This window comes from Centropristis striata, chromosome 8 (assembly GCF_030273125.1).
Source record: "Centropristis striata isolate RG_2023a ecotype Rhode Island chromosome 8, C.striata_1.0, whole genome shotgun sequence".
Classification (NCBI taxonomy): domain Eukaryota; kingdom Metazoa; phylum Chordata; class Actinopteri; order Perciformes; family Serranidae; genus Centropristis; species Centropristis striata.
The window spans coordinates 10813427-10828509 of NC_081524.1; the positions used below are offsets into that span (position 1 = coordinate 10813427).

General features: G+C 43.3%; 2 protein-coding genes across 2 annotated transcripts in view; both read left to right on the forward strand.

The window, feature by feature from the left end:
• il11a (interleukin 11a) overlaps positions 1-3780 on the forward strand; it is a 5057-nt gene extending 1277 nt beyond the window's left edge. Inside the window, exons 3-5 of the mRNA XM_059339869.1 lie at positions 2486-2581; positions 2762-2923; positions 3601-3780. Of these exons, the coding sequence (XP_059195852.1) occupies positions 2486-2581; positions 2762-2923; positions 3601-3780 (438 nt within the window). The remainder of the gene's footprint in view (positions 1-2485; positions 2582-2761; positions 2924-3600) is intronic.
• Positions 3781-6007: 2227 nt separating this feature from the next.
• On the forward strand, positions 6008-14978 carry znf628 (zinc finger protein 628). The gene is made up of 9 exons (XM_059340266.1): positions 6008-6145; positions 6576-7150; positions 7960-8032; positions 8121-9053; positions 10010-10180; positions 10334-10667; positions 11015-11169; positions 12261-12503; positions 12628-14978. Exons 2-9 carry the CDS (start codon positions 6765-6767, stop codon positions 14632-14634), a joined length of 4302 nt encoding a protein of 1433 aa, XP_059196249.1. The 5' UTR covers positions 6008-6145; positions 6576-6764; the 3' UTR covers positions 14635-14978.
• The last annotated feature ends 105 nt before the right edge of the window (positions 14979-15083 follow it).

Genomic DNA, 15083 nt, shown 5'->3' on the forward strand with positions numbered 1-15083 from the left:
GGGGAGGTCTGACTCAGCAACCTCCTGGTCTGCCTGGTCACCTGACTGGATCCGGCAGCAGGAAGATTGGAGACCAGGCTAACACTTTTATCCAGTGCAGTGAAATGACATTAATATTTTATTGAATTAAGGAGAATAAACACACATTTATGGTGATGTTCTGGAATGATTCACGATGTGGTGAAGGGGATAGAGAAACCAAACATAAAGTTCTAGGAACCAGTTCTCCCATCAAGATAATTTAAGACTACATATCAACACTGTACCTGCATCCAACTAAAGCTGTTCAGCATACCGTCTGTGACATGACAGCAAAGTATATCACTCGCCTGTTTACATAGAAACATGTTTATGTTCTGCGGCTAGACTGTGGAGGATGGAGTTGGAAGAGGTTTTTTTTCTGTTATGAAATGTGTACCGTACTGACAACGCTGGCTCAAATCTTATTTTGTTGACAGTCAAGTGGGTAGGAAAATCAGATTTGAGAACCTCGGCCAAGTTTGGCTCCAGCTGGTGATTGTGTATCAACACTGTGTTTTAACAGGTGAACAGAAAGCAGGATCATATCTGCGGATCTCTGGTTACACATGACTGATCTTGAGTCTATTTTTGCATTATGCAAATCTTTGAACTCTTTTGTTCAGAGGATAAAATCAAAAATAGCCACATACTCTCTCTAGTCTTGGCCGGTAGATAGTGTTCAGAAAGTGTGTGTGTATGTGTGTGTGTGTGTGTGTGTGTGTGTGAGTGTGTGTGTGTCTGTTCTATATGTGTGTGTGAGTTTGTTGCTTTAAAACATTGTTACAGGCCATTGTGTAGCAGTAGTCTGTAACCTGGGGTCCAGATGTGAAACACACTAGCATTATCAAAGGGTGATGGGGACAAGCATTAGACAGGGTTCAGTAACATGGAAGATTTATTTTTGATTTTTTTCCTTATTGTGTGGGATTCCACCAAAGAGAGGACAAAGTTAGGAAAGATAAATAGAACGGGACTGCATGGAAAGTCCCTGCAAAAAAGCAATGAAACTGATGCTTTAAAGGGAGTGAAATGTGTGTGTGTGTGTGTGTGTGTGTGTGTGTGTGTGTGTGTGTACACACATAGGTCTATATAAGTTTTCCGACGCAACCGTCTTTGTGTGTTTGCATGCATACAGTAGCCTATGGGTGCAAATGTGTGCATGCATTTTGTGTGTATGCATTTTTGTGGCGCTGTGTGTGTGCATTGAGGGTTCTGTAAATAGTCGGGGTTGTGTAGGTGCGGTGTTTAGTGTTTTGCTTTCGGTCGCCACAGCAAAGTGACTTGATAAAAATCAAAAAAGATTTATCACATTCCAGTATTTGCATTCAGGAAGAAAAAGGTTGGATGCTAAGTTCTGTCGGGTGAGGTCATGATCTGTGATGGAGAGAGCAACAGAAGGAGGATAAGAGGGAGAATTAAAGGCTGAGAAAGATGGAGCGAAAACCACAAGAGATGAAGAGATCAGAGAGCCAACTAGATGACAAGCCAGCGGTGTATGTGTGTGCAAGCATGCACATGTGCACGAGATGTTGCATGTGCTGGTGCACCTGGTATGAGACAGAAAGAGAGAGGGGAGGGGGGAAGAGGAGAGAGGGTAGGGAAGCGAGGGATGGAAGGGGACAAAAGCAACAGAGACAAAACATCAGAGCACAAACATAAGTGAGCTCTTACGAAAGGCTGATAGAGAGAGATGCGAGACAATGCAGCACATTCATCACCGAAAACACAAACACAAACAACTGGAGGCAAACAGCAGGGCGAGGAAAACACTGCATAACAGGTTAAGGAAGCATTAAGCACACACAACCTGTTTACACAAAACATTTCTTGGCATTCATCATCCTAATGTTGTTATGGTCCTCTGCTGATTGGAAATGACGCATGCCACATCAGTCATCTCCATTTATCCCCATTCATTACTGAATGAGGCGTACATGTTTAACACTAAATTGTACAACCAAAGAGCACAGCTGCTTTTATGAGGCCATGAACCTGCAGTCAGGTTGTTTATCCCCCTCTGGTGGCCACGATGAGCACTACACCTGCTGTCTGGCCGTAGTTTACAACACAACTCTCGCTGGGCAGCGGGACTGCGTCATTCCCTCTTTTTATAGCTGTGACCCTGGAGTTTCCCTACAGCCCTGTGTTGTCTGTCCCACTTGGAGCTTTCTTAGTCACTGCATATGTTGTTATCCTCGCTCCCTGTAGAAAACATCCTGTGGGTTCAGGTCATTTGCTCTTATTGTTGACATTTGGGGAGGCAGAATGTGGGTGAACTCACACTGACCCGATCAACCACACTCCCCTCAGTGAGAGCTACTGTCTCTAAGCACAGAAAACAGTCATCCAATCGAGGTGCTACACTAATACTTTCCTCATGTTGCCGTGACTTGTCTCAGGATGAGTAAAATTGCGCTGATGCAAATTACTAATGGGCTGCTCTGTGTCTTGTTTTCTCTTTCAGAGGGAGCATGCGTTTGACTCAGACGTGGAGCCCCACAGGTTCAGGTCCCTGCCAGAAATGAGCAACAGATCAGCCAATGACCTCAACAATCTTGAGGTAATGCTCTGATAATGTATTTGTGTGTGGCTCCTTCTGTGTGTGTGTGTGTGTGTGTGTGTGTGTGTGTGTGTGTGTGCATGCTCCTGAAGGGAGAGGGGCTTGTCTGTCTCTCTCCACACAGTTACATCTTGCCACACCCATGCTAAGTCTCTAAGTATGTCTGTGTTTTCTTTCCAGCTGAAGCCCACACTCTCTCAGCTGCATGCTGACCTGAAGCTGTATGAGCACCACTTTGAGTGGCTCAACAAGGTCTCAAAGAAGCACCACCACCCGGCACTGCCCAAGCTGGCTGAGATGATCAGGGAAATGAAAAATCTCATCAGTTTGCTGCACCGTCAGGTAAAGAGCTGAGTTTCCCCTGTTTTTGTCCAATATATTTATTTTATGAGAAGGAACATTAGGTGTACAGAAACCTACCAATACAGTGCAAAATCTTAGTGACTTTCCCTCCCTAATTTAGTAATTTTTCGTTAGAATGTCAATGCAGATAAAGGCAAAGATTAAAAAATGTATTAATAAAAACACATTCCCAAATAATAATAATAATAATAATAAAAGATTTTAGAGCAATTCATGAAATACTCTGCACTCCGGACAAGACGCGTTGAGTCATTCCATAGATAACAAGCACCAGAGCATCAATTATGTAAAATAAACTGTTAGTGGTAATTTTTATTTACATAAATCATACTTTATGATGTTATACACTCAAGCAATTCAAGAGAAATACATCCCATACACTCTAAGTATAGTCTACAAGTATAGTCTTGATCAATGGGAAGCACAATAAGTCAGTTAAAGTAAGATAATTGGTGCTGCCAAGTGCAGTTAAATCTCTGGGCTGATCGACAAATGGCAAATAAAGATTCCTATTTTGATTCACAGTTGTCTTCAACGTTTAATTTTGTATTCATCCTTGTAGGTTTTAGCAGGAAGCTCTGTCATTTCCTAACATTAACACGTATAAATGTGATAAATGAATTGTTTTTCTCATCCACTTATCTTCTCCCCTGCAGATGCTGAGAGTTGAAGCGCCGAGGTTGACTCAGGCCACCCCCTCCCTCCCCCCTCACCTCACCTATCAGTTTGACGTCCTGCAGTCCAGCCATGAGCTCCTCCAACACTTTAAGCTCTTCTGTGACTGGGCGTATAGAGCATTCATCAGTCTCAAGACCAAAGTCACTGTAGTACAATGACGATCCGTTCGTTCTTTCCCTCTCGACCACATGGCCGCAGAGCCAGTGAGGACACATGGAGTCCCGCCTCAGCCAAAGGGGAATTAGGACCATGTCCGTGTGCACTGTAGTCAACAGCATCCTTTACGAGGCCCAAACATCAACCGATGACATGTGTGTTGAAGAATGTGTTTCCATCAGAGCCTGTAAGGATGAGCTATACTGCAGCCAGTTACAACCATCAAGATCCCCGTTAAAGCAAACTGCCAGTTTAACGATCATGTTCCCCAAACTCTCTCCTAAAGGCCTTGTTCATGACCATGTTATTTATGTATTTATTTATTTATTGACTGTTCGTAATTTATTTAATTTTATTTATTTGAAGTTGTAATGTGTCACGCTCTTCTTTATTTCTTTATTAACGTGAATTTTTTCTTGCCCACGTCTCTGTAATCTTTCTTTTTGTCTTGTGTCTCACTGATCCTCAAGAAAAACACAGTAGCACTTCCTGACTTTTGTTTAACTTAATCTACTTTACATTTGTGTATTTCTTTAGCCAATAACTCTTCCAGTAGATGTAGCATACATATGGGACAGCCAAGATTTTCACTATCTCTCACTTACAGTGCCCTTAAAGTAAACATTTTAGAAGATGTTATCTTCTTAAAAGTGCCACGGCTTAACTTATCAATTGAAATAAATTGCATTTACCTGAAAATGTCAAAAATGGCAGCCAAAGAGAAGTGAATACTTTCTTTAAGGCAGAGTCTCTATTGTTGTTGCCTGTTTCTCGCATTCTGCTTGAGGAGGCATATTTAACGTTGTGGTAAAGTTGTATGAATGTGCCCTGTTGCTGAGCACTGATGGACCTGATTAGATTCTTTGCACAAACTTGTTAGGATTAGCCTCTTGGATGAGTGAGATGGCTGATTTTGAATCTGTGCTTTGGGATAGAAAAGTTTGTTTTTGTTAGTTAAACACCCAAAGCCTTAAAATACTATGTATTGTGACACTTTGTTCTGTACAGCTGTACATAAGTGTACAAGAATGTAAATTGTTGTATACAGTGCATTTGTGTATTATGTCGTTTTCTACAATATAATGTAGATTACTTTACCAACTTTATCACTATAATTTTTGTTCATTCCTATTCTAGTATTTGTTACAGTATTGACTATTTATTTAAGTAACTTGGTGGAACTATTTATTTTGTGCTGCAGTGGAGCAAGCCTCCAATCTTTTTGTACTTTTATACAGTTTTTATTCTTATTTACTATTATTATCATATCATCATGTTTAAATTATTGTTGTAACATCAAGATGCCTCTTCCACACACTGATTGGCCTCAATGTGAAATATGTGCCTTGGTGAAATAAATACTAAAGAATGTGCACAATGGATTTGACTATATCTTTTAGGGATGCAGTGATTATTGTCATTGTCCATTAACCTGATCAATCTGTTTAATACATAGAATTAGAAATAAATTATATAAATTATAAAATATAAATTATTTTTTTATTAATTGATCAGTTGTTTGGTCTACAACCCTGATTCCAAAAAAAACCCAGGATGTTGTCGATAGCATAAATGAAACACAATGTGTTTTGTTTTCTTTTTATACATATATTCAATTGAAAGACAAGATATTTAGTGTTTAAACTCAAAAATAAAAAGCTGTTGTTTCTTGTGAATATACACTCTATAAACAATTTCATTCACACACAGCTTTTCTTGGAATTTGGGTTGTATAAAATATCAGAAAATGTCATCGGCCATCAGTGTCCTCAGATGCCTTCTTCTGTCCACACAGTGAGTTTGTTTTCGTAGATAAGTAAGGAAACCAGAAAATATTTACATTTAAGAAACTGAAATTAGATAATTTTGACTTTAATTTAATAAATGAATGTAATACTCGACAACTAATCAATTGACATTTGCAGCTCTATGGCCCACAAACTGCCACAGATGGGAGTGAGGTCAGACTCACACAGACACTACGTTACCCAGAAGTCCATGCGTCAGAGTCAGAAAATAAAATATACAAATGCATTATGATAAAAGCTTTAGAAATATTTTTTACGATAATAGAGTTCAGACACTTCACTGGTAGGTGATTTTGGTCAAATTTGGAGGTTATAGATATTTTTAAACGAGTTTTTAGAACGTCAATCTGTCTGTTGCAGCCGTTAGCCAATGGAAGAAGCGCATCTAGTGAAGCAAACAGCCAATCGTCGTCGCTGTTCTTAGGAGGCGGCATCGGGTGGAGAACTGCTGTTAGTTTGCGCTGTGTTTATTGTTAAGGTTGTGTGGATTAGCACTGCGGTACCCAGTTCCTTTTCATAATATCAACAATATAGCTTTAAAATGAGTTAAAGGTGCGCGGTGAGTAGTGCTTCAGCCTGTATTCATGCACATCCCTATCGAGCAGTTTAACGGCGCTTTGACCGGGGCTAGATTAGCTTTAAATTAAGGCTAGTGGCTGTTTTTGTTGACACTGTGAAAACTGATATTTTCTCTGCGTGTTGTCTGTCGGCTTGGTTACATTAGGATACACTTATAAAGTAGCTTCATGTGTGAGCTAGCTGTAGCCTCTGTGTGTGTATGTGTGTGTGTGTGCGTGTGCGTGTGTGTATGGCTAGTAAGCACCGCACTGCGGGGACAGACAGAAACAGACTGACTGCCAGAGGAAAGACAGCAGGGAGGGGGACTAGCTTCACAGACAGGAGGGAGGGGGTGGAATTTAAAGGGGACATTCTCACCAGGAGTTACCAAGTTATAATACTGTATTTATTTCCATTTCTCTTTATGTCAGACCTGTCCTGAGCTGTCTCCTTAGGATGACAGCTGGTGTTTCCAGTGGTTGACAGGGAAATAATTTATGAAAGACACAGAAGAAACCATGAACAAAGGAAAGGTGAAAGAAAAACCATGATACTGCACCAAAACTGATCCACGCCTGCTGCCAAGGAACACCCTCATCTTCTACCAGCTTGCTCTGGTGATGGCTAACTCAGTGGCCTTAGTGGTCCAATCAGAACTCTTACCACCCCAGTCCACCGCCTCCCTCTCTCCTTTCCCGTCACTTCTTGGGACGGGAGAGGATGGCGAGGACGACAGGGACCGAGGGGAGCTGGTGGAGGGAGACAAAGGAGTAGTAGAGGGTGGGGAAGAGGTGGTTCTGGACATGGTGACGTCGTCTGTGTCAGGTCCACCTCAGCAGCCCGAGCAGTCGGACCATCCCTTCCAGTGTATGGACTGTGGGAAGAGCTTCAGGTGGTCTTCCAGGCTGACCCACCACCAGCGGAGCCACAACAATGAGAGACCATACCGCTGCAACCTCTGCCCCAAGGCCTTCAAGGGCTCCTCTGCTCTGCTCTACCACCAACGGTACCCGTAATGAAACTCTCTTAGGCTTCATTCACACCAAATCTGGGGCTGAAATGAAAAAAGCCAGCTTCATAGATTCTCGTTTCCTGCAACAAGCTCCAGCACGAGACACAGTTCTCCCGTCATTTCTAATCATTATTTAGCTATGAAATGAATAAAGTAGCCTTCAAGTGATGTTGAAATGTCATGATTAGAAAAACGCTCTGACAGGAACTAAAAATTGTCTACTTGTGCTACATAACGGGGTTAAAATTCATAACGTGACCTCACACAAATGGACCATTTAGGTGACACACCCACACCGCCGCACAGCCCTGCACTAATTTCCACATCGCCTTGTTTGGTGTGAATGCAGCCTGATAACTCTAACTCAGACAGCCCCCTTTTAGGATATTTATAAGTGAATTGGTCATTTTTTGGCTTGATATACTCATTTTTGATACCAAACGACTAAAAATCCAAAAATATTTGAAGTGGTGCTTTTGCAAGATGATTTGTGGAAAAACTTGAAATCAACTAATTCATTATTTGACAGAATCATATCAGTTTTGGCAAAGAAGTTCTTTAGTTTTGGACAGCCCTAAATGTAACAATGTTATAATAGCGTCCTGCAGTTATTATTATTGCTTTATGTATTGGAGTGAATAGGAGGGGAGGCAGAAGTGTCCAAATCCAGGTCAACCAAACACTATTAGTGTGGACTAAATCCATAATCCATACCTATTATGTGTTACACCTGTGATGACATATATGTGCAGTGTGTGAAATTTATTGTGCTTTTTTCCTAAATAGTTCCTTTTATTTTGAAGGTCTCACTCAGGGGAGAAGCCTTACAAATGTCAGGAGTGCGGCAAAGCCTTCAAACGCTCCTCTCTGCTCCAGGTGAGATGTCAAACAAATCACTTTATAAACATGGATTTTTTTCAGGGGATAAAAGAGAGTTTACATCTCTGTCTCCGTCTGTCTCCAGGTCCATCAGAGTGTCCACACTGGAGTGCGTACCTTCCTGTGCCCCTATTGCCCTCTGACCTTCAAATGGAGCTCTCATTACCAGTATCACCTGCGGCAGCATACGGGAGAGTGCCCCTACCCCTGTGACACCTGCCCCAAGGCCTTCAAGAACTCAAGCAGTCTACGGCGACACAAGAATGTCCACCTTGGTCTCAAGCCTTACACCTGCTCAGTGTGTAATAAATCCTTCACTCAATCCACCAACCTGAGGCAGCACATGAGGATACATACAGGCGAGAGGCCCTACATCTGCGGTGAGTGTGGACGAAGCTTCACACACTCATCAAACCTGGCTCTGCATAAAAACTCGCACTCCAATGCAGGAGCAAAGGAGGGAAAGAGGGGAGAGGAACCGAGGAAGGGAAATGAGATAGTGGAGGTGGTGGTAGGGACAGAGGAAGTGACATCGTCTATGTTGACGGACATGGTGGGATTTGTGAGCCATGAGGGAACTGATGGAGTCGGGGTGGGGATGGAAGAAGTGTTCCTATCAACCCCATCCTCCGGCCAGAATCCGAGCCTTCTCCCCCAGCTCACGCTCACCTCCTCTGGGGAGGCTGTGTGTACATCTCGAGCTATCGGGACAGAGGTTCACCTGAGCACAGACACCGGGGCCAGTGTGCTGCTGTACAGCTGTGGCAGCTGCAACCACACCTTTGGCACACGGACAGATCTAGAGGAGCACCAGGCCATCCACATGGCTCCAGAGGGACACGGGTCCGGTGCAGAGGTGGGGCCTGGGGCTGGGATGGAGGTTGGAGATGGGCTGGTGGGAGCTGGACACCTGCTGGCTGATTTTGAGGAGGTAGTGGAGACGACGACAGTGGCTGAAAATGGACACACGGCAGAGGTGCTCCTTGGACTGACAGAGGGAACAGATGGCAGCAGTGCAGTAAGTGATTGGATCAAACTGATATGTGAGAAAAGAAGATCAAGATCTTCTACTTTAGAAAGAAAGTGAAGTGAGTTAACTCAACAAGAAATTAGGTGTTAGCGTTTTATGTAGCCTGGATCCAAACCTCTGAATCATCGCCCACATCTGAAATTTGTTCAGCATTTCTAATACGTCTGGTGTTTGTTGGTGCTTATTGACATCTCTCTCACTTTGTTAGAGAAAAAAGTTAGAAGTTAGTGGGTGGAATTGGAAATGGGAGCTTCAACAAGATTATTGAACACTATTTCTCACTGACTTGGAAACATTCAGAGATTTAATTTTTTAAAAGACATGTCTTTAAATAAATAAATTATAGAAGTATGTATTGTTTTAAATAACTAACATAAACAGAAATAAGATCAGCAATGTTGTAATGTTAATACACTTCCAGAAACTACTGAAATTGCTTAACTTGTATATTCTATATAAAAAAGAAAAATAAATAAATAAAAATGTAGTTATATTGCAGTTCCACAACCTACTGAAGGCTCCTAAACATATCTGACATTCTGGTAAGCTATAGTCAACATATTGCACTCAATAAATCACAACGGTGAAAACGGGCAAATGTGCACTGCTGTTGAGTAACAGGTGCTCTGGATTCATAACAAGCAAAATGAGAACATTGTTGTGGAATTGAATACGACACAATAATAGTCCAATCTCACTTATTTCGTTTTCAGAATTGGAAAAAAAATAAATCAAAATGAATATTCCAGCCCTATTGTCGGGTATATTTACTGTTCGTACTGTAGTATGGAATAGAATGGCCGTGCTCTCAAAGGTCAAGTCAAACAGTCATTGTTTATATAATTTAATTGATCCAAAAAGTACCTACCCACCCTATAAAATCCTTGAGTTTGATCTGAAGATATGTTTTATTTATATGTATATTTCCTTTGGTTTGTCCTCAGAATGTGGGAACCACCCAGGCCCAGTTTGACCTGCTGCAGAGCTTCACCGAGGTGACTCAGAGCTCTGAGACCGTTCAGCCAGAGGCCAGAACCACATGGGCAGGGCTGTCATGTGGCTACTGCAATAAGACCTTCAAGACCAGTGGAGGCCTCAATAGACATGTGTCACTGGTGAGAATGACTGTTAGAATTGTTCTTCTACTAACACTGATACGCAAATTTCAGCACTGCACTGTATATTGAGAACTGAGACTAATATATTGCTTTTGATTTATCTATTGTAATATAATATTCGCCTCCTTCGCTCTCCTTTTGTTTGTCCAGATGCACTCTCTCTCATCACAGTCCCGCTCCCAGTTCAGCTGCTCCGCCTGTGACCGCTCCTTCCCCCTTCTCTCCTCACTCCTCACCCACCAACACTCCCACACGCCTGAGCAACGTCTCCTGGCCGAGGCAGAGGCTGAGATTGTGTGCCCCCCTTCCCTTTCCCTGTCTCTCCCCCTCCCCTCCTCTCCCAGCCAGGCCGACAAGCAGCAGGACGGCCAGAGGGAGATCCGCGTCAACATCATCGCCGTCAGCGAGGAGCAAGAGGAACAACCGGCCAAACCGACCAAAGCTCCCAAAAAGACAGGAGCCAACAAGAGCACTCCTGCTGGAGGTGAATACATTTTCAGAGCAGAGCAGACACAAAACATGGAGGAAATATGAGTCACGCAACATGCTCATGTGTTATGATATGATATGCTTCCCCCTGCACTGTTAATTATCTTAATGTGAAGCTTATCTAACGTCAGATTGCTTGTTTAATGCATTTATAGCAACAACAACTTGACTTTATCCTTGTTTTTCCTAAAAACGAACAAACTTAAGGTTGTTCTTTACTCTGATAATAACTATATTGATTGCTACACAAAGAACAATAATTAATTTTTTACTGTATATTTTGTACATTTTAGTTTATGTAAGTTTTTAGTTTGACACCCTCTTTCACACACTTTGATACAGAGAGGCCATACCGCTGTTCAGAGTGTGGAAAAGCCTTCAAAGGTTCATCGGGGCTGAAGTACCACATGAGGGATCACACTGGGGAAAGGCCCTACCGCTGCACCGAGTGTGGAAAGAGCTTCAAGAGGTCGTCTCTGCTTTCGATCCATCAGAGGGTAAACGTTTCTGTTGCACAAGATTTATGCACAAGTTTAGTTTCCAAATGTGAGATTCATTTGGGAGCTAAATTTGATCATTTATGACACTGTATAATTAGATTTTTCTTTAGTTTACATAGACTGCAGCTGTCTAACGTGGTTCACATCCTTACAGAGGAAAGTAATCTCCAACAGACAAATACAAAAAGCAATAAAAAATCCTTTCAACACTCTCTGTGGTAAAACTTCTTTGTGACTATGTGGCTGTTATCACACAACACCTCAGCTGTTACTGTTGATTGTATCGTTTACATGTTGTGTTGTTTCTGGTTGCCACTCTTCGGTTGCATTAAGACTGTACTGGGGAAAAAGCATGACACTTAAAGGTCCTTTTTTTATTAAAAGCGAGATTTCTTTTTTTAATTATAAACCAGGTCTAACTACTTTATCAATACTGTGAAAGTATCAAACCCGTCAATTCACAGAGAAATGCACACAGACCTTATTCAGAAACTGTGATTTTAAACTAGCAGTCAAGACTTCTGTAAGGTTGTGATGTCACAACTATACCGTTACGGTGCACACAGGAGAAGTGAAGGTCTATCATAACTTGAATCATGATCTTCTCTGAAACTTAAATAGTTATTTTTCCTAAATTTAACAACATTTCTGGCAGAAAGACCTGAGAGCTGACCTTCTACCACGTGCAATCAGGGTGCAGGGGCACTGAGAGCCAGAAACACTGACCAATCATAACAGACTGGGCTTTTTCAAGAGGGGGGCTTAAAGAGACGGGAGCTAAAACCGAGCGTTCCAGACAGAGGGTGAATACAGATATTATCAGACAGACAGTATGAGAAGAATACCTTTTTTGAACATTAAAACGTGTGGCAGAAACCCAAAATACCAAAAATAAAAATATGAATTTCAAAATTTGCACAATATATGTCCCCTTTAAAAACTGTATTTACATATAACTGTGCAGCAGATGCTTGGAGATGTTTGTACTGTAAATATGATAGAGTGGTAGATCATGTAAATAAAAAAATAAAAAACAACTTAAAACTACAAAAAAATAATATTTTTTTTCCCACTTTCCCTTCAACCAGGTTCACACAGGCGTTCGAGCTTTCCAGTGCCCTCACTGCCCTCTCACTTTCAAATGGAGCTCTCACTACCAGTACCATCTGCGGCAGCACACAGGTGAGAGGCCGTATGTGTGTAAAGAGTGCGGCAAGTCCTTCAAGAACACCAGCTGCCTGCGAAGACACAGTCAGATGCACTCTGGACTGCGGCCTCATGTCTGCTCAATTTGCTCAAAGTCTTTCTCCCAGACATCAAACCTCAAACAGGTCGGTACAGCTGTTACAGACTCAGCTATGAACCCAAGTAGATTTATAGCTTTTGTATGGAATAGATCTGTCTAAGTTCAACTGTTCTTCATCTGTCTTTCTTCTTTTATTTCTCTGTGAACAGCATGAACGCACCCATTCTGGTGAGAGACCCTTCCAGTGCACACACTGCAATAAAAGCTTTACACACTCCTCCAACCTCCAGCTCCACCTCCGCACACACTCCTCAAGCAAGGACTTCAAATGCCCGTACTGCTCAAAGGAGTTTGTCATGCACTCCTACTTGCAGAGGCACATCCGCACACATGGCAGCAGTGTTCCCCTGCCCTGCGCTGGTGGTGGAAGTAAAGATGGAGTGGCTGTGAAAGCCAGTGTTGGAGGAGTAACAACCACCACGACCCTGCTCAACCCCATCACTCTGGAAACCTCAGGAAATCATGGCAGCCTGATTGTGTCCCAGCCAGCACTTAATATCCCCCCCAACACCTCCCAGAACTACTTTATGATTCAGACAGCCAGCGGCCTGCAGCTCATTCCGCTGTCGGCCCCTCCACCTGCCCCTCCGCCACCTCCACCACCTCCCCCTCCGTCCCAGCCCCAAAACTTCTTCCTCCTACAGTGCCCCTCCAATAACGGCGGGCAGTCCAGCTTGATTCTCGTCCCAACGACTAACAACCCTCCACCAGCTCCTGAGCCTCAGACCCTCCCCATGCTTCAGACGATCCAGGCACTCCAGCCCGTCCTAAACCAAACACAGACTCAGATGTCACACTTTCCAACCTTATCGCAGCAACAACAGCAGACCAGGTTTATAATCACCAACAATAACAACAATGCAAACACTCCTCTTGCCACACCAACACGCACTTTCTCAGCCAACTCCCTCCTGTCCAAGCCCATATTAGGGAAAAGCACACGGACTGCTCGGGGCAGACGGGGACGCAAACCCAAAGCGGCTCTTCAGAAATCTGCAGCAGCTCCTGTCAGTCAGACTGCAGGTGGTGCTCTGTCAGTGACAAACTGTCATGTGACCAGTGTCCCACAGACTGCCACTAACACCACAGACTCATCATCTGTATCCACATCACAGTGTCCCCTGTCAACATCTTGCACTGCTGCCCCAATTCTTTCATCTTCCACCACTGTAACCCCCACAGTGGACACTTCAGGACCTCCATCAGCTGTTACCACGGCCACGGCTTCCGTTTCCACTCCCGTCCCTGCTACTCTGGAAAGAAAACCTCATACTACAGTGGGGCAAATAAGGACAGAGGATACCATGGCGGGGAAACAGTTTGTGTTATGTTTTGATAATGAAGGACGGGCGAAGGAGGGGATGAGTATGGAGGAGGGTGGGCAGTCGTATGTGTTACAGTTTGGGGATGCATCAGGAGAGGCGGTGGATGGAGGAATGGGCGAGGAGGGAAAATCACTTGTGTTGCAGTTCAAGACAGATGGGCAAGGTGATGGGGCAAAGGGGGGAGATAAGGGTGGGATGATGTCACTTCTGCATGAATGGGGTGGAGAAAAGCAGGGGGAGAGGCAGCCCGGAGAGGAAGGCAGCCAGGGAGAGTCTTACGTCCTACATTTCCACACTGAAGCACAGGACGGCAGTCAAGCCAGTGCTACCTTCAACCAAGGGCAGGAAACCAGCCTGCAGCTTTCCTGCACACCGACACAAAGCTTGGTGCCACTTGATGGGCAGGAGGTGGTGTTTGAACTTGGGGGTGAGACCAAGATGGAGCAGGAAGCTGAGGAGGGGATGCAGATGATAGCCCTAATCGAAGGTGAAGGGGGGATGATGGGGGAAGAAGGGGCAGGTTGCAATAGTGCAAGTGGGAGGGTAACTGAGGGTGGAGGAGCCATGGAGGGCTTGTTCCAGCTGGGAAATGGTGAGGAAATTGTCATAATTGAAGTCAGCACTAGTAGCTTAAGAGAAGGAAGGATGGAGAGAGGAGGGGATGGGGAGATCTCACAAAGTAGTGAGGTGAAATATGAGAGCGTGACAGCGGAGGCAAATGAAAAGCCTGTGAAGGAACACAGCTCTGCAGCCAATACAGAGGCATCAACAGAGGACACAATGAGAAATGGACCTATAGCTAACTCTAAAGAGATGCAGTTCTCTAGCTAAAAGTGTCCATGTTAGAGAAGAAGAGTGTGCGAGTGAATGCCAGGGCTCGGTGTGTTTAGCACTTTAGTTTGTTTTCTCCTGGAGCTGAGGGAGAACATGCAGTTAGATGAGTACTGTGTTGTAATCCCATGGTGCCACATACTAGAAATGTTATACATTCAAATAGGCTGTACATGGACCTTGGAATATTCCTAAATATTAGTTAAAATGATACTGTCATTGGCAGTTTGTTTATTATAAAGTAAATATGTTTTTTGTGAATAAATGTTGTACATGGCCCACTTTCTTCATAATGTTAATAGTAAATAGTAGTTAATTATTAATAAATCTGTCAATACCTTTAATTGTTTGCCTTCTTTTGCTTTCTTGCAGTTTTGGTTTATACTTTAATAAAAATAAACATTGACGTGATTGCAGTTGGAGCGCTGTTTACGCAGTTACGTCGTGTT

Coding starts and splice junctions, on each gene's coding strand:
- znf628 (XM_059340266.1), top strand. CDS start 6,765: ATGGCTAACTCAGTGGCCTTAGTGGTCCAATCAGAACTCTTACCACCC. Junction 10,181..10,333: donor TCAATAGACATGTGTCACTG/GTGAGAATGACT, acceptor TTGTTTGTCCAG/ATGCACTCTCTCTCATCACA. Junction 11,170..12,260: donor TGCTTTCGATCCATCAGAGG/GTAAACGTTTCT, acceptor CCCTTCAACCAG/GTTCACACAGGCGTTCGAGC.